This window comes from Ochlerotatus camptorhynchus, unplaced genomic scaffold, assembly GCF_037179485.1.
Source record: "Ochlerotatus camptorhynchus isolate MF236.1 unplaced genomic scaffold, CSIRO-AGI_Acam_v1.1 ptg000182l, whole genome shotgun sequence".
NCBI lineage: Eukaryota > Metazoa > Arthropoda > Insecta > Diptera > Culicidae > Ochlerotatus > Ochlerotatus camptorhynchus.
The window spans coordinates 2419829-2444037 of NW_027040672.1; the positions used below are offsets into that span (position 1 = coordinate 2419829).

General features: G+C 38.9%; 5 protein-coding genes across 12 annotated transcripts in view; 3 read left to right on the forward strand and 2 right to left on the reverse strand.

Moving 5' to 3' along the window:
- The window catches only part of LOC135702029 (major facilitator superfamily domain-containing protein 1-like), a 40500-nt gene that overhangs the window by 14897 nt on the left and 1394 nt on the right, over positions 1 to 24209 (forward strand). The window lies entirely within an intron of this gene.
- Positions 818 to 1875, forward strand: LOC135701989 (vesicle transport protein SFT2C). The gene is made up of 3 exons (XM_065222933.1): positions 818 to 1141; positions 1207 to 1358; positions 1413 to 1875. Exons 1-3 carry the CDS (start codon positions 944 to 946, stop codon positions 1681 to 1683), a joined length of 621 nt encoding a protein of 206 aa, XP_065079005.1. The 5' UTR covers positions 818 to 943; the 3' UTR covers positions 1684 to 1875.
- LOC135701990 (coiled-coil domain-containing protein 28A) lies at positions 4998 to 6387 on the forward strand. Of its 2 annotated transcripts, none has more exons than XM_065222935.1 (4): positions 4998 to 5320; positions 5391 to 5553; positions 6020 to 6100; positions 6167 to 6387. In XM_065222935.1, the coding sequence occupies exons 1-4, from the start codon at positions 5174 to 5176 to the stop codon at positions 6379 to 6381; spliced, it is 606 nt and encodes a 201-aa protein (XP_065079007.1). In that variant the 5' UTR covers positions 4998 to 5173; the 3' UTR covers positions 6382 to 6387. The 2 variants fall into 2 exon arrangements, with proteins under 2 accessions (XP_065079007.1, XP_065079006.1); XM_065222934.1 differs by having other exon boundaries at positions 5000 to 5320; positions 5807 to 6100.
- Positions 6480 to 7241, reverse strand: LOC135701992 (cytochrome c oxidase subunit 7A1, mitochondrial). Its single transcript, XM_065222936.1, has 3 exons — positions 7091 to 7241; positions 6802 to 6895; positions 6480 to 6739 (listed from the first exon to the last, which is right to left on the reverse strand). The coding sequence occupies exons 2-3, from the start codon at positions 6880 to 6882 to the stop codon at positions 6593 to 6595; spliced, it is 228 nt and encodes a 75-aa protein (XP_065079008.1). The 5' UTR covers positions 6883 to 6895; positions 7091 to 7241; the 3' UTR covers positions 6480 to 6592.
- Positions 15876 to 24209, reverse strand: part of mtgo (miles to go) — an 89223-nt gene continuing 80889 nt past the window's right edge. For all 7 annotated transcript variants that reach the window (XM_065222978.1, XM_065222982.1, XM_065222983.1 and 4 more), the window contains 2 exons: positions 20589 to 23713; positions 15876 to 20514 (listed from right to left, as the gene is read on the reverse strand). In XM_065222978.1, coding sequence (XP_065079050.1) covers positions 20041 to 20514; positions 20589 to 23713 — 3599 coding nt within the window. In that variant the 3' untranslated portion in view covers positions 15876 to 20040. The remainder of the gene's footprint in view (positions 20515 to 20588; positions 23714 to 24209) is intronic.

The following is a 24209-nucleotide window of genomic DNA, read 5'->3' on the forward strand; positions in this document are numbered from 1 at the left end:
ACATAGTTTGATAAAGGAGGCTCTTATCTAGCGTCCAAAACGTCAAATACAACAGGGAAAGGTTTTGCAGCTGAGTTATTGACAAAAGAGAAAGTCGATGAAGAGAATCGATCAAAGCAGATAGAACCATTTGAAATGTTCATCGAGATATGTTTATTCTAAATATACTCGCGGCGCAGAATAAGGGGGACAGTCAAAAATTCTTGGACCCCTCCTCCTCGGATAAAAAACCCGACCAAGAATGTCCGGCTGCTTCGACAGTCGACATCAGAGTTAATCAACACGACTTCAAGCAACCACTTTGCAGACCATCCAAACAGGGACGGTATTAAAAGTTAATCCGAGTTGTAGCTTACGGCCATTAGAATCAGCCCTGTACGAAACGAGCTGCGAATAGTTAACGAAGGTTTTTCCTTGTATACTTACCCTAATCAAACTGTTATGGTTATTTTGCTTAAAGGCGTGTTCAAGGTATCATAAAACCATTTGTGGAATAGTTCTATCTCTTGGGTTATCTTTGGGGTACGGTATTTTTATAGGGTATAGTTACGACTATCTCTTATTAGGGTATAGTTACTACTGCTGGTTTTGAAAATACTGGGGTAGTATCGAACCTGTTGACTTTGGAAACAAATATATTAAAAAATGTACTAGCTGACCTATCTTGCCTCATCTTACCCTACAATATTTTTTCGACGGCGTAGAATTGTTCGACTTTAGTCGACAAACCCTTTTAATCGCAATTTTGCGATGACAGCATCTGGTCCCCAACGTAAACAAATGGCACTCACCCACAGCTGCGCCACTAGCAAAACATGATACGTGGGTTGATATGAACCGCAGCAGACATAAGAAGCGAAAAGTCCCGTAGTCAAAAAGCGTAAAGTGCAGTGAGTTAGTGGAATATTCGCAGAAAATATTATATTTAACCAACTGCAGCACGATGGCAGACCTGAAGAAAGACTTGGACGAGTATCTGCTGTTGCAGAGCGATCAGAAAAAGAGCTTCAAACTCGAAATGCCAAAGATTCCCTCGATGTCCACCCCCGGCAGTCTGGTAGGCAAACTGTTCGGCAAGAACCAGGAGAGTGAAGCAAACAGTTGGCTTAAGGACCCCCAGGATACCTGTTGCCCGAAATTGGTGAGTAATTGTGAAATACGATAGATTTTCGTTTGAACAACAAGACTTGTTTGTTCCTTTTGTAGAGCCGAATACAGCGAATTGTTGGATTTGTGACGTGCCTAGGACTGGGAGTTTTCTGTATGATTGTGTCATCATTTTACATTCCTGTGTTGATTCTCAAAGCAAGGAAGTTCGCACTTCTGTACACATTGGGAAGCGTCTTCTTCATCATGAGGTTTGCCTTCAGATGAAAGTAGAAGATAGAAATTTGTCTTTATGTTATTTCCAGCTTCTCGTTCCTGAGCGGCTTTGCGGCCATGTTCCGGCAGATGTTTTCCCGGGAGCGATTAGCCCTATCCATATCGTACAGCTGCTGCCTTACAGCGACGTTGTACTTTGCAATGGTTGAACAGAGCACCGCCCTAACCGTGCTATTTGCCGTGGCACAAATAATTACACTACTGTGGATGATCCTAGGAGCGATCCCGGGCGGAATGACTGGTGTAAAGTTCTTCGGACAGATGTTCCGTAGTTCCGTTTCCAATAATTTGCCGGTGTAAAAGAGAAACGGATAATTTTATGTAAGGATATCGCTTAGCTTAAGAAATCAATATTGAAGAATATAATCCACTCCGGAAGCAATCCCTGTGATCGACGCAGAATTGGATACATTGTATTAATATATTTAGTAGTGTATGTACTCGTAGATCGAAAGGATTTAAATAAACCTTTAATGTCTGTCTATTTCTGAATGCTCTTCACAATTTTCGATGGAAAAATGTGTAACTAGAGGAAATGGCTGTAATGTTGGTCTAAGGATCGATTGGGCCCTACATGGGACATAACTTTTACGTAAGTAAAACGAACCCCACACGTATCAGTATATTGACGCGAAGGAGAATTATTGACAATAACATTGATGATGTGAATATACTTAAGATTTGTTTTCAGAGTAAGAAGCCAAAAGTACACCTTTGGCTTCCTACTCTAGCGAACCCCACACGGTAAGATTTTTTATAACTTTTTATACTTTAGGCCCAAATCACATAATGTGATCCCCTAATAAACAAATACCATAAACGAGCTGTATCCCGGATGGGTTAACTATCCCACAAATGGTTTGGATGATACCCCGAACACGTCGTTAAGCTCTCTTTATGGTTATTTTTATTAGAGACTAGCTGAGTGTGCCCGGCCTTGCTCGGGATTAAATATTAGCTTGAGTTTATGCGCCGATTGAAAAAAAGCATGCTATATTTTTCTATTTCATTTGTATGGGAGCCCCCCCCCCCTCCCCTTACAAAGGGGGGAGGGGTCTCGAACCGTCATAAGAACCTTTCCCGGCCCCAAAAACCCTGCATACAATTGTTCACGCCAATCTGTTCAGTAGTTTCCGAGTCTATAAGGGTCAGACGGACAGACAGAAATTCATTTTTATGTAAAAGTGTTATAAACGTACCGCTTTAAAAATCACGTAAAAACCGGCTTCTGGCCCGCCAGAGCCCTTTTTGCAATATAAGATTAATATAAGGCTTCCAAGATGTATATCACCCGTTACTGCCTATAATCCCAAATCAGTCCCATTTGGAAAAAGTAGGCATTGAGAAAATGGCAATCGAAGCTACGAAGTGCGATTCCCATGTAAATATTTGAAAAAGCATTGTAAATTTATAAATATGTTTTTCAAGTTTAAATCAGTTGCATTTATGCTTGTATGTTATGTTATATCAGGGAAAAATATGGCAACTCAAAAAGCAGAACTGCAACTGCACCTCTAGACCATTGAATTTAAGGATGGGACTGATTATCTTAAAATTGACCAAAATCCATATGGGATTGATATGCGATTATAGGCAGTATTATCAGCTTTATATTGCAAAAACGGTCTTTATCGGGCTTGTTGTTTACCCTAATAAACAAATACCATAAACGATGTTTTTCTAGATTTAAATAAACATTAACAGATTTCCTTTAAAAAAATATTACTTAAGCCCATTCGAGGCAATATGAGCACCACTGATATTTCAACTTAAATTCTTCAATTTTGCATTATTCCTTTCATAAATATGACTGTATCATATGAAATCACGTTTAGAAGCAGCTGCTTTGGTAAAAAATCCGTCATTCACAATATAGCCCTAAATAGGCAGTACTTCTTAAATTTAATTTATTCTACAGAAAATAATTGGTTCTTTTAAATCTTTTTATGGTAAAACTGTTCATAGTTGCCCGTCCTTAAAGCCTCAAAAGAGCAGAATATTCTTACCCGTTGTTTAGAAAGTTTTTTTTAAGCTTTATTAAAGAGATTTTTAGCCTTAGGTTGTTTACAAGGTCGCTCATACCACCCCGGCAAGATGCTCATTTTACCCCAACGGTTTAATTTCTTTTACAAAACGAACATTTTTTAAATCTTCTTTCATATAAGATTGAAGTTTACTTTTAATATTCAATTTGTATTCATGATGTAAATTGGTCTTGAAAACTACCCGAATATGTAATGTAGGAAACATCAGCAGACATCTTCAATACATTAAATTTTAACGTGTATTGCTGTACCCTTAATGTATTCAGACTTCAGTGTGACGTCCAAGTACATAATATATCCATTATGTTAAACACTATTCGAAGTGATGTTTTTCTAAAGGTGGTCAAACTGCCCAACTTTCCCCAAATTGAAATTAATGACTCCTAAACTACCCATAATCGCATAACAGTCCCATATGGACATGAAATCAAGCAAAGATAGGAATGATATGCGATTATTGGCAGTTAAGGTGTTTGCATACCTGAGCAAAACATGATACAATATAGAGAAAAAAAAACATAGGACGTTTTTACTAGTCAAGTTGTACATCGGACATGTTACATTGGACGATTTTTCTCAATGACATAATCAACGAGTGTTACATTGGACGTTTTGTCTACATGATACTAGATTCCCTTTCTCAGATTTCAGAGTAGAGTACCTAACTTTAGATTGGCCCCGCCTTTAGAAAATGAGCACCAATCATGTTAGGCAGTCCGAATGACCGAAGTAACAATCATGTTGTCCCGTAACGTAGGTAGATCACCTTTTCGTGGTACGTTACGGGATGTAAGATCTACCACCGATTCCAGGATTTTTCAGTAATCAAAGGAACACATCTTAGTCCTTGTTACTTTTTATGCCTTGTTGATAGTGATAAGTCCTCGGGTTGCCTGGACCGAGGATGATCTTGAAACAAGAAAAAAAATGAGTTAGTTAGTCTTCATCTATGCGATTCCTAATCTTCTATTCGTTGTTTCCTAGTTTGAAGTGGTTAAGACAAGGGTTCTGATGAATGGTCACTATCGGTTTCATTCTTTAATTTTGTTGCTAAGGAATCCAATTTAGACTGACAAAGGGGCGCGCCTTTGGAGGGTGTTCCAACACTCCGAAGGGTATAAATAGCGGAACCTTTCAATAAGATTACATTATTCGACAAATTTCCTACATGTATCATCCATAATAATGATCGCATCTCACATTTTCAATAATTTATCATTCAAACTCTGGAATTTGAGCCGGCTGTCATAAATTTATCACCATCGACTAGTATTATTTCCCGCCACTAGTGACGCATATATTTCACTTGGATTCTACTATAGATGAGGTGCTGAACTATCGTTTGAAAAACAGTTTTTATCAATTGATATTTCACACGTTGGAGAATCAAGACCGGTACCCCGGGGCACGTATTGCACTCCGTTTCCCTAATATTTATAAATGGGTCGATCCTGTGGGTGTTTCAGTAATATTTTTGTTAATCTAGCATCCCTAGTGCAGGCTCTCAATTTTTCAAATTCCACACGGCACTCAGTTTTGACAGCTGATTTCATCAACAAAAGATTGAAACGTCGTGCATTGTTTTTTTTCTTCTTCTGTGTTATCTCTCTTTGTGGCAGTCGTGCACCGAATAAAATGCTCAAAAAAAAAGTAAATTGCCTAATTATTTACCCGACCAGCGGCCAGTGAGGCATTCGATTCGAGTACGAGTATCGTTCACCCCACCCCGCAGCGGAGGTCGCACGATGGAGTGTGACGACGCTGCCGTCGAACGGCAGAAGCTCGTCTCTAACGACGAGGAAGACGATCAGGCAACTATCACGAATTTGTCCTCCAACGGGGGGCAGGCGAAATCAATCCAAACGCCAATCTCTCCTGTGCTTAGTAATAAGGTGAGTCATCTCTTCCGTGCGATACGGGAAAGTGAAATGATATGGGATTACCTTAATCATTTGTTTGCAGATATTTTCCAGCAGTGAAACGACTCGCAGCCATAACTCCACTAGCTACCCTACCAGTCTGGGAAAGGCAGAGAAGAGCGATGCCCCTCCCACGACCAGGCTGAATTATGTCAATGAACGTAAAAATCAGGAAGCTAAGGCCAAACCAAAAAAGGTTCAAAGGGGTAAGTGAACGAACGATTAAAAGTTTCGCTTGAATGTTCTTAATTTTTGAAGCTACATTAGTGATAGCACCTTTTTATGTAAGCTTGATTTAAATTGTAGACTTTTGTGTTTTGTTTCTTTATTCTTTTCATGTTTCGGTTTGGTATCATTTTGTTTGACCAACAACGTTCCGTTCGTGCTGTACCTGGTTATTGTTTCGTTATCGTTTGTGTGCCTTGGGGGCGTACCAAATTCCCCTATTCCTGCATCCAGAACTGACCCCAAGCAGTGCGGTTAGCTCTAGTAGCAGTAGTAATCTCCCGCTCAGTTCGCGGATCTATCTCCGCCAGAAGGCTTCTGACCAGTCACTGGCCAGTAGTAGCAGGCAGCACTCGAATGCCGCCACCGCCAATAGTAGTTCGATTAGTTTGAACAAAAGCTATAGTTTTACCTCACGGCCACTAAAACATCACTCTTTCATATCAGAAGTACCGGACGTACGGCACATGGAGCGTGCTCTGCTCGGGTTGCTCGAGGATTTTCACTCGGGTAAACTGAAAGCCTTCGGTAGGTGGCTCGTTGCATTCAAATATAAGGACTTCTTTTTTGATCGAATTATTTTTTGCCACACAGGTTCTGGCTGCACGATGGAGCAGATGACTAGTATTCGGGAACAACAGGAAAGTCTAGCGAAGCTGCACTTTGATTTGGGCAACGAGGCGTCTCTCGGTAGCAACGCCGGCAATAACGAAGCTCAATCGCAGACCAACATGGGCAAATTGGTAGCCAAGCTAGAACAGCTCTCATTTTCGATCGAAAAACTCCACTCGAGCAATGTGGAACAGTAGCTGACAGGGTGCTAGTACTATGTTTAGAGTATTTATGTGAATAGAAGAAAAGGAAAAGTTTTCTGGGATTCATGACATTTTTTTTTTATTATGCTTCAATAATTATTGGAAAATTGTGATTTGGGAATAAAACATCATTTGATTTTTAATATATTCATATAGCGGAAGATACTGGTTGTTTATTGCATATCTGCGATATCACACTGATAATTTAGTCTGCCTTCTTCTTGGCAAAGCCCATCGAATAGACGAACCGGACGATTCCCAAGAGGCCAACTCCGCACAAAGCTACGGTTGTCATAAACAGCACCTTGTCCGCTGGACCACCCTTCAGGAAGACTGGCAATTCATTCTTGGCCTACAAACGGAATCAGTTCTTCAAATTATCAATGCTCTTCGAAGTAACTATCAACTTATTACCTGGAAGGTTTGCATCTTGTTGCGCAGCGAACTCGGCAGCCTGTCGGAGATGTACACTTTTGGTTCCGGATGGTGTCCCATGTTGATTGGAGTTCTACATAGAAAAAAATGTCAATGGCTTCGTACTTCCAATTTAATTCATCTGGCAATATAGTTATGCAATCAACGAAAATGCTTATTTCCATGGTTGGATTTATTCGAAAAGTTTCAATATCTTTCTTGAACACCATATCTTTACTGTACCCCCAACACTACTGATAATCAAACAATTTTCACAAAAATCATTTACCTTTACTGAAAAATCAAACACGTAAGATTAATTCCCGAATTCAAGCAGCGCGCGATGCACTAATCCACGGTCAGATAAAAGAATGAGAAACTATACTGCAGCAGATCGCCGTTGGCAGCTATGCACTTAATGCTGTCTTGTTGCAATTGCACTTGCGCTATTTTTACTCAACTGTCTTACGGTGCATTTTGGCAGCGCAACGCGAATAACGGATTCTATTTATTTTCGATCGATAGTTTGAACGTTAGTTTTTACCACAGGGATAGCAAATTTTTAGTTTTTATGAAGCACACCCAGCGTCTCCATGGGAATAAAGTGTAGGTACTAACTATGTTGAAAACCGGTTACTATCCCTGCTGGTGAGAAGTATATGCTTACGTAGCTGTGACTGTGCCAGTTTTTAGATTTTCGGTATAGGGTTGTTATGCCAGGGCTGGTAGTGTATATGCGATATAATAGTGATTTGTATGGTTAAAATAACGAAAATAGTGACTGTAATAGAATAAAAAAAAAGTTTTTTTCCTTTATTTGTTTTCCGTCGATCTTGTTTTCCGTGCTGAGCACCAATGCTACTGACGCCAGAGAGGCAGCTCCCACACCTGGACCCTACCTATCGACCCATCAACTCATGAACCGGGGACCAACGGCTTTACTTCCCCTCCTGATCGGAGATGTTATGTCTCAAAACATCCCGGCGGCGCCGACTGGGATTGAACCCAAGCCTGCTGGGGTGAGAGGTAATCACGCTTACCACTACACCACCGGCGTCGCTAATAAAAAAAAAGTTACCAGTGGTGAGCGGAAAAATAAGTTTAATCCACAGATTCAAAATCATGCGTTGATTGCGACCAGTCTACTTACGACTCACCTATAATCATTCTTCAAGCTTTTGTAAAATAAAAATTGACCTCGACGTTCTACAGGCTCAACAAAGTCCCTTCAGACGTCCCTAAGCCACTATGAGTCCGGGGAACCTCTTAGAACCCCATATATCATTCAATACATATGGATGTGTCAGCAAGACATCTTTGATTCCCCAAATCATCTTGAAGTTCAAAATTTGATGCTTGACCCATAATAATATGTGAGATACATATACTGCCTATAAGGGACCATGCACTTATTACGTAAAATGTTTTTATCCCAGCTCCCCGTTAGTATAAGATCATTGAAATTGACATATTCTATATTCTTCATGATTTCGTAAGGTGTTACTGAGATTATCTGCCTCCCTTTTAAGAAACGTAAGTAGATGTATTTGTAAAATTTGATGTAATAACCCAACAAACAATTTTAGCTGTAGCTTAGCTTAGCAGGCAAAAAATAGCTGGATAAGGCAAGTTTTGCATATTTGCTTGATTGCCTATCCATATGGAACTGTCCCAAAAAAAACATGCTCAAATTTTTGGCTCAGCTCTGGTACTATTTTCGGTCCCAAGCTAATCGATGCACCCCTCAAAACATAGGAAAATCCATGAACCCCTCATTTTATCTGTCAAACTTTCATAGCGGGGTTAAAAACAAACATAGTCTAATACTAGAAATTCGACTAGACGTAACGTACCCCTTAATCGATTTGCTTGGGACCAATAGGCTATTCAAGTAGTGATCCAATGTAAAATCGTAAGTTTCCACCGGTTGGTCTGTTGCTCAAATCATAACATAATATAATATGTCAGATATGAGATTATAATACATTCTCACTAGAAATACTCAGAGGGAGAAATGGGCAGAGAAAATAAAATCAAATTCGCAGCAGGGTTTTGAAGCTTAATTATCTTGCAACCTCTAAAATCTCTATAATAAAGATGAAATAAAAAAAAACTTCTTTTTTCTCTATTTAGGAGATTTTTAGCCGCAGGCTGGAGGAAAAAAAACTTGCAACCCTTGCTAGAAGGTAGCATTTCACATAACATTTCTTTTCGATTCGATGTACGTACAACATAATAATATTTTGCACATTTCTTGGTGCCATTAATTACCAACAAAGCTCAATTAATCAATAGAGTTAGAATTTTATTTTTGATTCTAAAAACTAATTGAATTTGGGAAGCACACGAACAGTGAAGGTGATAAGCTTTCTATTTGATTACAATACTTGCAAGAAATCCTCGGAAACAATCTAATGGGAATGTTCATTTAGCTCTGATTTTGACAGTTCATTTGGTTCAAAACATTCACTCTGCTCGTCTCTTCCTCTGAGGATTTTTAGTTCTCGCGTTATTCTAATGATAAAGCTTTTGCCACAGACACACAGACACAAACTCATAAGTTGTTCATCGAAGAAGCATTTAACGGACAATTTAAAAGTATTGTAGTTGGTAGTACCACCATAGAGGTAACTCTAAGACCAGAAGGTCCCGAAGAAACGAGCTCAACTTTTTGTCTCAGTTCTGGTACTATCTTCGGTCCCAAGCTAATCGATGCACCCCTCGAAACATAGGAAAATCCACGAACCCTTCATTTTATCTGTTAAACTTTCATAGCGAATCAAAACAAACATAGTGTAGTGCTAGAAATTCGACTAGAATGGGGTACGTTAATCGATTTGCTTGGGACCAATAGGCTAGTCAAGTAGTGAGCCAATTTAAAATCGTTAGTTTCGTATTAATTGTTGGTACCACCACCTGTTCAGCGTAGTGCCCACCACAGTGTACTCAACAGATGGCGGTAATGTTTTAGCGACGATGTTTTACAGTGAGAAATATTCAATGTGTTATGTCTGTTTGTCTGTGCTTTTGCAATATGCGAACATGTATACCAACAATTGAATCTTTTTATTTTAAGTCTTAATAAACGAAAAGTGGTCAGGTTTTGACCACTTATAACTCCATTCGTCAATAGTGGATGGATTTTAATTCTAAACAAGCCAATCGATTGGACATTTTTCAACGAATATGCTAAAATGACCTCTTTATCAATAGGCCAATGTTCAAAATTGCACGAATGTGCAACTGTTCCTACAATAACTAAAATGATCACCAATGGTCTGCAAAAAACGCTTTCCCTAACACAGATTTCAGCGTGGCGTTGTACATTTTTCTTCAATACACAACGAAAGACCAGCTGCCCAACAAACAATTCAGAGTAAAAAATAAGCATATATATTGAATAAATACTGTATTATAGTGTACAATGCTGAATAAAACGGGTTGTCAAAAACGAGTTGTGTTGAAAAAAGCTTATTGAAATCGATAGATGTACCTTTGTTCCGTTGTTTGCTCTGATCTGGCTTAAAAAATAACCTTTCTTTGGAAATTGGAGACGTGAAGTGGTAAAATTGGACTAATGTAAAACAACGATGAATAAATTAATCATTCCCACTGAACCTTGAAGGAGATATAACTATAGAATTGCTATCGGGAGTGCTAATAGGTATTCAGTTTCAAGCAAGCTTTCATAGAGCTGCCCATATGAAGTATTATAGGATAGCTCAGATGGCAAGGCAAGCGGGTGGTGATCGGGAAGGTACATGGTTCGAATCCTATGCAACGACATTGTATGTACGTAATAAATTTTCTAATATCTGTGAGGTGTGCGTTCCTCGTCAGAAACGTGAAAACAATCAATATAGAAACAACCGACAGCAAAACCCTGTCTCTCCCGTTCTTATTTTCGAGTAAATTTTCCCGCAGTTGAATTGAATAATTTATTTATTTATTTATTTAGTGATTTAGTTAATTAAACGTTACTTCATCTGATAATCCAAGCGTATACAACATCGCTGTTTAAGGAAGCAATGATGTCTAATAAACGCTGAATAATAAAAAAATCGAATAGGCTGTGTTACAACTCATGTAAGCCGAATAAAAGCTTCTCGAAATACCTTATACAACGCCAAGTAATTCAATATTGTGGTTGAATCTTGGGTTGAACAGATTCTATCATACACAGCAAAAAAAGTTGTTGAATATCGAAACTGCTGCAACCAGGTCAATCCATCGGTTGTGTAATATCACATTGTACGATGTACACAGAATCAAATGATGTGACACACAAAACCGATGTAATTTTTCTGACGTAATATATGTGATGTACACAGATGCGATGTAAGTAAACGAAGCGATGTAAAGAAAAAACCGAGGAAAAAACGATGTAGGGGAAAAGTTGGCTTCGGCAATACCTTAACCTATTATCGTCAGGGGGGTAAACAACGTCCTTGAGAGCTAAATTTTGGCATGTGGATACATTGTGCTTCAGAGCAACTATTGGCCAAATTTGAGTGCTCTAGGACTTTGTTTACCCCCCTGACGATAATAGGTTAAGGTATTGCCGAAGCCAACTTTTCCCCTATATAGGGTATACGTCCCTAACCTCGGTCTAATATGCAGCCATCGATTACGTTTTTAATCATAACTCATCAATGAATTTACCTGCAAACGATATTCTACTGCTAAATGGTATGCTTAGATATGCTTATCATGTCGTTTGCTATCAGAAACCACGAAAAGTTGAAAAACTTACTTTTTTTAAGACAATAACTCACGAGGGAAATGTATGTAATATGGGTCTATTGTCCCCAAATTGGGTCTATTTATGGATGCAACTTCGTCCTATCTTGTTTGATCCTCAAAAAAACGCTCTTGGTAACGTTTTCTGATGTATTTTTTTTTATCACTATCACTGTTAACTTAATGCTCTTCATTCCTCAAAACATTTCTTAGAGAAAATTTTACGAAAACTACATTAAATCACTCAATTTAAAAATTAAAAATTAAAAATTTCGCTTATCGTCTTTTGACCGCAGAATATCTAAATCAGAACATTGTGATGTTCATTATACAGGTTTGGCAGAAAAAATCTCCCTTCCTGTTCGTTCCTTATCATCCAAATGCAAAACAACATTGTTGACGTTACTCTTATTGCTATATGCTGTCAAATGAATTTCATGGGCCATAGTTAGGAACATAGAAAAGAAATGTGTCCCTAAAGTTGGGTCCATGTTTTACTTGTGAAAACGTTGTTAAACAATTAAAATAAACATAAAATATTCAAACAGCAACTGTAAGTTTTACGTCTAGTGTGTATTATCAGGTAATTCCAATCAATAAATGCCATAATCAGGCCATTTGATGATCGTCAGTCAACCTTCCCATCTTAACCTTATAAGTCATGGCGGCTAAAAACTCCGAACATTGTGATATTCTCAACCAGTTTTATTACTTACGAGAGCTGAAAATGTATTGAAATGTTGTGATATAAATTGATTTGTGTGTGGTACACATTTATCAACCATCAGTGATCAATATTTTCCTTATTTTTTGTGTAATATTCCTTAATTAATTATTTATTTGCGTGATAGGCCGAATGAAAGGACTAGACCCACATTACATACCGTAACCCTACGTATACGTGGTTGATTAAATTGCTTTGCTATCTTTTTTCTCACATAGATTTTAATCAGTTGTAAAAACTGCAGTTAGTCAGTTACAGATTACGGCTTCCTCTGGTACTGCGTGAAGTACTGCGCAATGTTGATCGGCATGAAAGACTTCCAGAAAGCATAACGACTAATCTCCGCCGTGTTGAAGGGCTGACCACCGGGTGGTAGGAGCCATGGACCATGGACAATCAACATTCCTACTGAATTCGGGTCAAGTAGAAGGTACAGCTAGCTGGATGGACTTCCTTCGGCACTGCGGCACTGCACTAACAGTATTGGTCGGCATTGAGGGTTCCCAGAAAGTATGGCGTCTCTGCTTAGTTAACCGTCTGGTTGAAGGCAATGAAAAAATCTCGTCGCGGATGTTCTGCAAAGATAAAAGCGAAATCGTCAATAAATCAACTAAAATTTGTAAAAATTATTTCAACTTACAGGTTGCTGCTTCCTCTGGCAATGCGTGGAGTACATTCACTCCCGATCATCTAGAACGAAGTCTTACAGTGTTGCGAGATTTAATATAGCATCAACATTATATGATATTACACAAATTTTGTGTAATATTACACAACTATTTTGGAATGACTTGGTTGCATCTGATTCTGTGTAATAATTATGTTATTGATATGTGAATATTACACAGATGCAACGTAATGGACAATGGTAATTTTGTTTCGGTGTAATTTAAAGAGCGATGTAATATTACATCCAAATGGATGTTATTATACATCTACTTTTCTTGATTACATCCGTTTTGTTGTACATCATGTGAATTACATTGATGCATATTACTTTTTTTTTTGCTGTGTAGATAGAAGTTATTATTAAAAATAGTACAAGTATTATTAAACGTGCAGTTGAATACAATCGTTACGAAGTCGTTTCTTCAATAGGTGATTGTGTGTTGGGCCGGCGCCGGCGGTGTAGTGGTAAGCGTGACTACTTTCTCACCCCAATGGGTCTGGGTTCAATCCCAGCCGAGGTCGGTGGGATTTTTCTGAGGCATAAAAATCTCTGGTAGTAAAGCCATTGGTCCCGGCCCCTGTGTGTTTGAATTGGTGCGATATCCTCCGCAGGTGTGGAAGCTGCCTTCCTGCACATTCGATTGCCGTCAATGGATGGCAATGGATGTCCGTCGGTGATTGGCACTAGATTGCGGAACAGCGACCGACGTTAAATAAAGGAATGAAGAAGAAGATTGTTTATTGGGTAGCTATCAAGGCTGCCCTCAAGAGCCTTTGATGCACCGAAAAAGGAGGAAGAAGCCGCACCGCTACTGATCGGATTCAGTTGCTCGTCGTGAGCCGCTGTGGGCAATCGATGTCAAGCGAGTCATCCTCGATCCTAACAACATCTCGCCAGCCTCATCCGTGTTGAACATCCTAATAACTCAGCATTACTCAACTGTCAGTTCTTTCAGGACCACCATACAATATTGTTGTTTAAGAGTTAATTTTCATTGAACGTTCGCTCGCCTTGCTGCCAGACACATCACCCCCAAAGCTCTTTGATAATGAGTTAAGGTAAGGACGCTAGAAAAAAAGCAAAAACATCTTGAATTTATATGATTGATCGTTGTTCGTCGTATCTCGCGATTGGAAAATTCCTCCAATAAATTTTCAATTTTTTATTATTATCTATTGAATAAACTGAAAATTCCGTGCGTTTTGTGCACTAAAATGTGTAATTTTGTCTTGGTTTCCCTAACACAGTCGTCGAATATTAATACCGATCACGTAACCCTACGTTAAATCTACGTTCGTGTATCCAAGGCACTCTTACGATTTTTTTCTGTATTACTTTTTTCACAGAAAATGTTTTAAAATGTTTCCAACATTGTTTTCAGAGTATAAATAACTTGAAAAAAAAATAACATAAAGTACAACGCTTTGACCACAAGTGCTTTGTTCTATGATTTTTGTCAATTTAAGTGTCCATAATCTTAAACATTTTTAAAGTTAAAGTTTGCATTTTTCATTAGCCTTTTTTATTTATTTATTTCAAAAATCGGGCAAAGACGTTTTGAGATAATTAGGTTTTATATTTATTTTTTTAATTTCTACTTGAAATTGCTAAAAACATTTGTTTGTACATTTTTTCCCAGAATTTTTTACAGGATAATGGCCGAATTTTTGCAAAAATATGAATCATTGCCCATAACAAATTTGCAAAGTTTCATGCAAATTGGAGAAAGTCGAGTTTTTCCTATTCGTCGTTTAGCTTTTTGAATTCCTAATTTTCGCTCATATTTTGCCTAACCCGTTCGATGTACGCGGAGATTTCAAGTATGTATTCAAATCTACAGGCAAAAAGTGTGCGCCCGCCTTTGCTCATTACTGTCTGCGGCTGTGGAATAGTTCTAGGACTTTGTACTGTCGCATGAATGGCCCTTCGCTCATTTTCAACTTCTATTCGATTTTCATACTGCCGTACTCTAACGGAACTATCCACCTACCCTCTTCTAAGATCATCTAGCTAATAAATTATCACACTAAAGCTTCATGTTAGATAGCATTTCTAACCAAGATATTAAAATTATTGATTTAAATATTTGTATATTTAAAGATTTGTTTCACCATTTCAAAAAAAAAAAAATTCATTGAGATTGTAGCGTACCGCGATTCGATTAAAATGGGTAACGTACTCGGTAAATGGGCTGAACCCATTCGACATACGATCATCAATCGTTCGGGTTTTTTACACACAAACAAACAGTATTGTACATATAGAAAGGAATTAAACTCAGAAGCAACTGATAGTTGTGTTCTGGAAGTGTAAGCCGAATTTCCATCTTTACATTTAACTAACAAAAGAAAGAAGTCTTATCTTAAGATTAGCCAAATACTTTATAGAGATATCTAAATTTTAATAATAACAAATATTTTCATTGAATTCATTAAAAAATGTTGGTGTCAACAATATTTATTGTTCGCCGGGAGACTGGCGTTCAATACAGAATATTGTTGAAATTACAAAAAAAAATTTCTCTGTGTTCTTTCAGCTGACCTAACCTATTTCGAGTTGCATGTGCCGGTGTTCCTTCAGCCAAAACACAACCGAATGCGATATGGTTGAATTAGCTCGCACTATTTAGTGCGAATAAATTCTTGCATGTCGAACTCGATTGAGATTTTGACGTAGACCACGAGGATTTTAGAGAAGAACAAGAAGAATCGAATCTACATCTTTTTTATATGCACTGCAAAAATAAAGAAAATTGCAAATCGGATCAAACGGATGTTCATTGAGACAAGCAGGTCGAAGCTCGTAGTCGCTCGCTATACAAAGCGCAAACCTTTATACGATAATAGCCAATGATCACCGGTAGGTGGATTAATCAGTTTTTTCTTCTTTAAATGGCTTTCTTTTGTGTTCTTATGTTTCAAATAACTTTTGAAGATACTATTATTTTTTACATAAAATATATTTCTGTTAAATTAAATATTGTTCATATATATATTAAGATATTTTTGTTGTTTATATACTTAATGTCCACTTTTAACATATATATTTTTAATTTATTTTTTCCTTTTAATTGTTTATATATGTGTGTGTGTGTGTTGTTCTTGCAATAATATTTTGTTATACATTATTCCATTGGATGTCTATATGTGTATAGTAGCATATATTATCATCATGCCATCCTTCATTTATCAGTTTCAGTGTTTTCTATTTTTTTTTTCTTAATCAATCGTTCATTTCGACTTCAACATTCAATGACAGGCTTTTGCTAGATTTGTTTCTTCGCTGCTGCACGCGCAACCGTGTGCCATTTGTTTTCGCATTTATTTTCCTATGCATTTCTCATCACTATCCTACTTTGTTGTTTTGTTTTTCATAGTTTTGTTCGATCAATATAGAAAAGAGATAAGTAAAAATAGATTTAAAAAAAATACAAAATGTAACATTTTTAATAAACAAATCATAATAATTGTAATAAAAATGAGATAAAAAGGTAATTTGTAAAAAAATATTGTTCTGAATATTTTTCATTTTAAACGAATAGAGCATGTTTTAGTAAAATTTATACAATTACTACTAACCCCCATCAGTTATTATGCATACATATTAATATTAATATTTGTTTACGTTTTTCTCAATTGTTAATTGTTTGTGTATCATCATTATCATCATTCTATAGATTTTTTTTTGCGTTTCTTTCATGCATTTTGTAGAACGAATACAAGAAACCTAGATTTGCGTTCTCCTCGCACATCGCTTATTACACTTATTAAACTTCCTCTCTTCCACTGCGTCTAACCAGTCAATCAATCAATAATATTTCATCTGGCCCTTGCGGTTTTTCCCGAATTCACTTAAACCGCCTGTGGCGTTTGATTTCCGTTGCATTTTGCACTGTACTTTTCCACTTCAACTCACGCTGTCGAAAACAGGAGCAGGATGATTATTTCATCTTTCTGTCTTTGTTCGAATACTCATGTTATGTACAAATTGAATAAGACGTTTCCAATAAGGAGAACAAAAATAAGGTAAATGAACAATTGTTTAGGCGATTTTTTGTTTGCGTTTTGTATCATTCAATTGTGCCTTGTTAACATGTATTTTTCTCCTAATAGTTCCCGAATTTATATTTATTTTAGTGTAACGGACCATTGTTATTGTTTATGAATGAGAGCCATTCAATTTTTTTCCATTCTCTAAAAATAATCATAATAAAAATAGTTTAAAGCCATCAGATTTCCATATCAATTGATTCCAATGAAAAGATTTGTTCACTATCAGGAGAACAACTATGTGAAACGTTTTGCCAAGATAAATAGCGTAAACAAAATGTAAATGTAAAGAGCAAAAATAGAACGGTAGGTACGAAAAAAATAAATTTGTAAATAATTATTAAATTATTTTTTATTGAATTGAAGGGGGAAAATTATAGCAAACACAGAGAAATGCATTGCTCATACATATATTATAGATCATATTGCATACGTCCTCAAATGGTTGTAAAACTTAACAAGGTAAAGACAAAAAAAAAATCAATCGTTTGGGTGTCATACTGTTTGTCTATTCTGTTCCTCATGTCGTTATTTTCATGGGTGTACTTTTTGATTTAGTAAAATTCTATCTACTAGTAAACTTTTTTTAAAGAAAAATATAAATTCTTTGCTCTAGAGGAATGAACAACTTTCCACTTTATTTCCATCCGACAGTGGATGGCTGAGGCAGGCGGTTACTTGAATAAATGTTGCTTTCAATGACGGTTAATCAAAAAACAACAGTTAAAACATAAAATTGCACTTAGAACTGTGTGTATGTGTGTGGTAAGCTTTTCAAAGTACGCCATGACAGCGTAGATTTTGAAATAATGGACAAAGTAAGCCAGAAAATATATTTTATTGGACTTTTTGGGCATGAAAGCTTGTATGTTAAAAAAGTTTCGATCTGGTTTCCTTTCCGATTTAACTAGGTAGGTACCGACCAGGTTTGTTTGGCGTCGATGGGAACCAATTTATAATTGAAAAATCGATTCACAAAAACTTATCGAAAAGGCCAATACTGTATTTGAAATTAAAAACCGAATCCATCTACCACAATCTATTTCGAAACCTCATATAAAAAAAAAAAGAAAAAAGCGAAAGTAGTGTCCCACCAGCCTTATTCATATACTAAATATGCTTTTGGAAGACTATCGAAAATATTGGTGCTACTGGATCTACTGACATCTTTTTCAACCATGTGTGTGTGTGTGTGTGGAATTAAATGTTTTATAAAAAAAATATAGATGAAATCAGATCTAAACTGTTTGCTGGTTTTATTTTCTACGCTTTCCATTTTGCATTTGTGTGCTGTGTGTAATAGTGTGTAGTAATATTAAAATCGGTTTTATATTAACATTAATGGTGTTTATAGTTTTGATTTTTTGTTCTAAGTATACTGCCTGTTATAAAATTATAAATAGTAAAAAATAAAAAAGAGCTTCTATGGAATGCTTTTAGTGCGCTGTTTATATTCTTAAGGATTTTTGTTACTTTGCTTTGCATTAATAATAGAGAGAAAATGTTTGCTTGTATGTGTGTATGTGGGTGTGTTTGAGAATGCTTACTGCATATTTTTCTGTAGGTCTTCTGGATGCCTGATTTGAACGTGTTTCAAAATTTAAACAGTACATAGGTTCTTCTAGACGGCGCGGTTCATCGTCATCATCAGTTGCTATGTTCTTTTTTTCCGTTGCATCAGAGGCCTATGTAATTTCGATTCCATCCGTTCCTTTTTCCACCACAATCCTGTCCCATGGTTCGGCAACATACTATCTGTTTCTTGTTTATTTATGATTAATAATACTATAGATTACCTTGTTTATTGGCTATTACTTTCTCTTGGTTATCGTTTTCATTACTTTCGCTGCATGTTTCTGTTACTTATTCTCAAACCAAAATGCATGCAAAACCAAAAACAATCCAGAAACAAAAACGATCCTCTAGTTCATGCGATTCTTTCTTCGCGTGCTAAACCAAAGAACAACTAAAAAAAGTTATGCGACTTTTGGACATATTTTTTTATCACCACCCATTCTTGCGTTGATTCTTCTCCATCGTTCTCTAAGCGTATAATAAGGACACTCTATCGTTTTCTGCTCATTCCTCCTCTTCTAGTCAGTTTTTAGTGAACCTGCACGATTTCTTTTTTGTTATATTTATTTCTCTTTCTGTTATGCTTGTTCGATTCATTTTTTTTTCCATAATTGAGAATAAGTATAACATAAACAATATAGCAAATTTAACATATAATATTATGCGTTGCCCATCTCTACTGCTGTCGCAATTGAACATTGCATTTTTACTTCGTTTTATTACTTCATTATATTGACAAGGACCAAACACTGGAGGAGAACTTCACCTTGTTGCTATTTTCCACAATTTACAGCAATGAAGCTAAGATGTATGACTTTTTTTTTGTCGTCTGTTTGTTTGAATGCAATGTGTATGTATGTACGATGTTAGAACTTTCAGTTTTCTGTTTGTTTGTTTATTTTGTTCCAGTAGTAAATGGTAGTTAGTAGTAGCAATAGTAGTGGTAGTAATAATAGTAGCAGTGATAACAATGACACCAATATTCATATTCAGATTCTTTTGTTCGTTTTTGTCGATGCTGCTGTTGTTGTTTCGCATATCTTTTTGATTATGCTTTGTCACTCACTTGGAGGACTCAGAGTTTCAAGTGATAACAAAGCCGTGAATTGCGTTACCAGCCTTTCGATTGTCCAGACTTTCTGTGATGCAGACAGATTAGATAATTGGAAGGTTAGCCGAAGACCACCTATAATGTATGATAGCAATACACTGCTAATAAAGGTTTGTCTCGACTCGCTTTCATCTCCCGGTAGGATTTTCCCTGTGGTCCCTTCTGGAGGGCTCGGAAAGCGTCAAGAAGAGAAAGGCGTAGGTTGTAGTACTATAGGTCAGATAGATAACCCGATACAATAACATGCATATGTGTAAATTTATCCTTCATCGCGTGTCTACACAATCATCACCATCAAATATATATTTGTATGTTACTCCCTGGAAATATCCAACAGAACCTACCACAACCAATCCTTATGGTCATCGCTTCACTTCAGACAAGCTGCAACAATTACCGATAAGACGATAAACACCAGAACGCAAACAACTGCCTTGCTAGAATCGGTCTCCAGCAGTTCCGAAACCGTCCTAACCAAGTTGCCACCTTTCGGTAGATGGAGCAGTGATTGTGCTGTGCTGGCATTTGAATTTGCGTAAATGGTTGAGCCGGAATGATGATGACTGCCGGAATTGTTGAGGATCAGTTCACCTCGACTGTTGACCACATTGCCAGCAAAGTAGACCTTCGTACCGGAACCGTCCACTTCATCATGCGCCAAGTGCCGGGAATGTGAACCGAATGAGGGTCTATGTGGCGTCAGCTGATGGTGCAGGACCGGGGAAAACTGACCATGGATTTCCTCTCCGTTGAACCGGATGCGTACTGGGCACACTTTGAATAGGTAGCCTACACCAAAGGTTAGATTCTGGATGGTGTGCCTCGTATCGGGTCCGCGATAAACCTGTTGATAACAAATGCAAAGGACAAAGGTAATTAATAGGTATAAACCTGTCGTTGCGGAATTTTGTTACTTACCTCACAAAACTCTTGATCCTTCGCCTTTCCCATGTGTAGTACATACTCGATCGGGTCGGAGAATGGGTTATTCCGACTAGTTTGCCACTCGATGGTCAGTAAAGATGCTCCCGGTGCTGAAACCGTAGCACCCGTCGTCAAGTGAGTGCTTCCCTGTACAACGGTTAGATTACTCACACTACCATTTAATGATGGCGGATGCTGTGGCGAACTGTTGGCACTGCCACCACCGCCCAGCGGTTCAATGTACACTCGTGGCGCCTTAATGCTGTTCGGGGTCGCTGCCGATGTAACAAAGACGAAATCCTCCGAAAAGTCACCCATTCCGGCGTGTTTCGTTTCGACTGCTATCCTGAATGTGTACGGAGTCAGCTCATGCAGTTTCATCACTTTGCAGGTGCTGCGGGTTCCAGTGTGTACGTTCTGATACTCACCGGTGCGATTGTTTTCCATTTCGACATAGTACCGAGCGAGGTCAGCTAAATTCTTTCCTTCTCCCCAGCGTAGTTTCAGGTGGGAAAATCCGAACTGGATGCATTCCAGTTTTGGTGGTTTCGGTGGCAGTGGAGCAGTGGTAAATTTGATAAATGATGAAAACGGACCACTTCCGATCTCGTTCACGGCCTGTATCCGGAGTTTGTAGGAGGTCTCCGGATGCAGATCACCGATTAGCATTTCATTTCGGTTCGGGTTCATACTGCTACTGCTTGTGCTAGCATCTACTAAATTCGCTTCTGTCCTTTCAGTCGTGTCTTCCGACGAATTTTCCTCCAAATCGTCCTTCTCTTCGTCTTCATCAGTTTCTTCTTCCTCATCGTCGTCTTCGTCCACTTGGTCGTTCTTTCCGGCGGACCCTTGTTCATTACTTCTTCTGAACATAGTCGAAGCAGCGTCAGTCGTAATAACTCGGTCGCCACATTCGATTTTGTATTGGGCTATTGGGGAACCATTGGACTGGGGCGTTTCCCAACAAATAAGTATACTTCTGGCCGTTATTTTGTGCTGCCCTAAAACGGGGACATTTGGCGGTGCAGCCGGAGTTTTTTGCGAGAATGTGGTAGAATAGCGAGAACTTCCGGCACTAGTGACAGCACAAACCCGGAAATGGTAGTTGGTGAAAGGTGCAAGATTTTTCAGGTCAGCCATTCGTTGTAGGCCATTATAAACGGTTTGGAAGACCCGTTCCTCTTCCGGCGGCGGTGACAAATCAGCAGAGGTGCTGGACTGTAGGATGTACTCGCTGATTGGTGCCCCATTGCAGTGCGGTTCGTCCCAGATCACAGTTAGATGAGTTGGCGATTTTAGAGTAATGCTAAGCTCCTTGGGAGCATTGGGCGGTGCTGCACCAGCATGGAAACTAAACTCTTCGGACCACTCGCCCGCTCCGATACGGTTGATTGCACGTACCTGTACCGTATACATTTCACCCGGCCTAAGGTCTTTGACCACACAATACTGCTCCTTGCCCCGATAGCAAGAGTTTCGACTTTTGTTGGTCATCTCCACTTCCATCTCGTACTCTAGAATGGGTGCACCACCGTTGTAATCCGGCTTTTCCCATATCAAACAAGCCGCATACGGTGTCGGAGCGCCATTGCAGTGCGGCCTGGGTGGCGCCCGTGGCACTACCGGTTCAGTCGTTACCAAACTTGGATCAGAAAATGCACTTATTCCACCGGGACCTTCGCAAAGTACCCGGATCTGATAGGTCGTTCCTGGACTGAGCCGTTCGATCATCGCTTCCGACTCCTTACCACTGTACATCCGTTCGTACATAGCACCGGAGCTAATCTCCAGATGGTACAGATTGATTTCCGCACCACCTGTATCAACCGGTGGGTCCCACTTGACCTTAAATGCCGTAGCGTGAATTTTACCCTTCACCTGTGGTTTTGCCGGCCGGCTTGGACAGGATGGCAAAGTTCTAAACACCATTTCCTTGCTAAATGGACTCATGCCGTTTTCGTTTTCGGCTTTAACCCTAAATTGGAATGTCGTTGCTCGTCTTAAACCTACGCATTCATAAACCGTGTCCGGTCCCGTATAGATATTCTTATACCCATAACCTTGATCCAGGTCATTCATCTGCAGTGTAAATCCTTCGCTCGGCGATCGTCGCTGCCAGGCGAGTTTGAGCGAGGTTGCCGTTGCATGTTGCAACGTCGGAGGTGCCGGTTGGCTTGGCGGATTGCCGGCAGTGTTATACTTAACCAAATCCGAATACCCACTTCGACCGCACTCGTTGACGGCCGAGAGTCGAAATATGTAACTCGTCGAGGGATGCAATTTGTTAACGGTGAATTGCTTTCCCTTCGTCTTGCAAACCTCCACAAAATCACAATTTTGGGAATTGATCAGGTGAATCATTCCGTTATACTTTCCATTGTCGTACTCAAGAATGTAATTGGTAATGTGCGCGCCATTATCGGTTGCGGCATTCCAGCGGAGCTGGAGGGAATTCTTCGTCCTAGCTATTAACGTTGGGGCCTTGGGAACATCCGGTTCGCAAGCAGGTGTTTGGAACACTGTCGGTTCCGTCGGTGACCCATGCAGCTGATCCAAGTAGACCTGCAATCTCACCGTGTACTCCTGGCCTGGCCTCAGATCCTGAACCATACAACTCAAGGAATTGCCTTTGAAAATGCTCTTGTACTTATTTTCCTTGCCCGGATCGCTTAACAGAACTTCATAGTGAAGATCCTGCACATTGAACGGGAGCGTTTCGTTCGGTGGCAGAGGACTTGGAGCAGACCATTGGAACAGTGCCGATCGGGACGTAATTTCATTCACCTGCGGTGATTGCACGGAACTCAAATGCTCTACAATTGCTTGCGTGTCATCTTCCTCTTCGGGCATGCTGGAAGATTCCTCGCCATCTTCCGACGTGGCCACCGATGCAGTTCCGTTCCGTTGAATGGCAGATATCGGATGCAGATGCTGGTGTTGCTGCAAATGTTGATGCTGCGGTTGGTGTTGCGGTTGATGCTGCTGTTGTTGTTGAAGGTGTTGTTGGTGCTGCTGGTGCTGCTGCTGCTGCTGTTGTTGCTGCAGTTGCTGCTTGCGTACGTTCCCATTTACTTCCGTGTGCTTTCGCGGAGAATTGATTGGCGTTACAATGGAGGCATCTGAAATGGAAATTGATTCTAGGTGATGTTACGTGTGGAGTGTATTAGTATTAGGGCATAACAGGGTGATCAACAACGCAACATGCAGCTTTATCAAGTAGGGGAAACCGGCTGAAAGTCTCCTTAATAAAGATATAAAAAAAAAGTAGGGGAAATGACGGCTTCGGCATGCCAGACTATTTTCGGCAACCCAAATTGAAACACTATTTTCACTGGATTTTCTTACGAAAACACTTCGCTGAATGCATGCAAACGATTCTTTATGCTTTCGGCTTCAATTTGACTATATTTTTACCACTGAGAAAAAGCAATCCAGCAAGGTTTTCTTGAAATGAAACACACGCACTACAAATTGTAGCTGATTTCGAGTTGCCAATAATAGAACATCAGATTTACATGCAGTTCAAATGGAACGGTTGCCGAAGAAAAACTGGTTGCCGACAATACTCGCTCACACTAGAGAAGATTGGAGCTTTGTAAAAGCGTTTCAAAACAG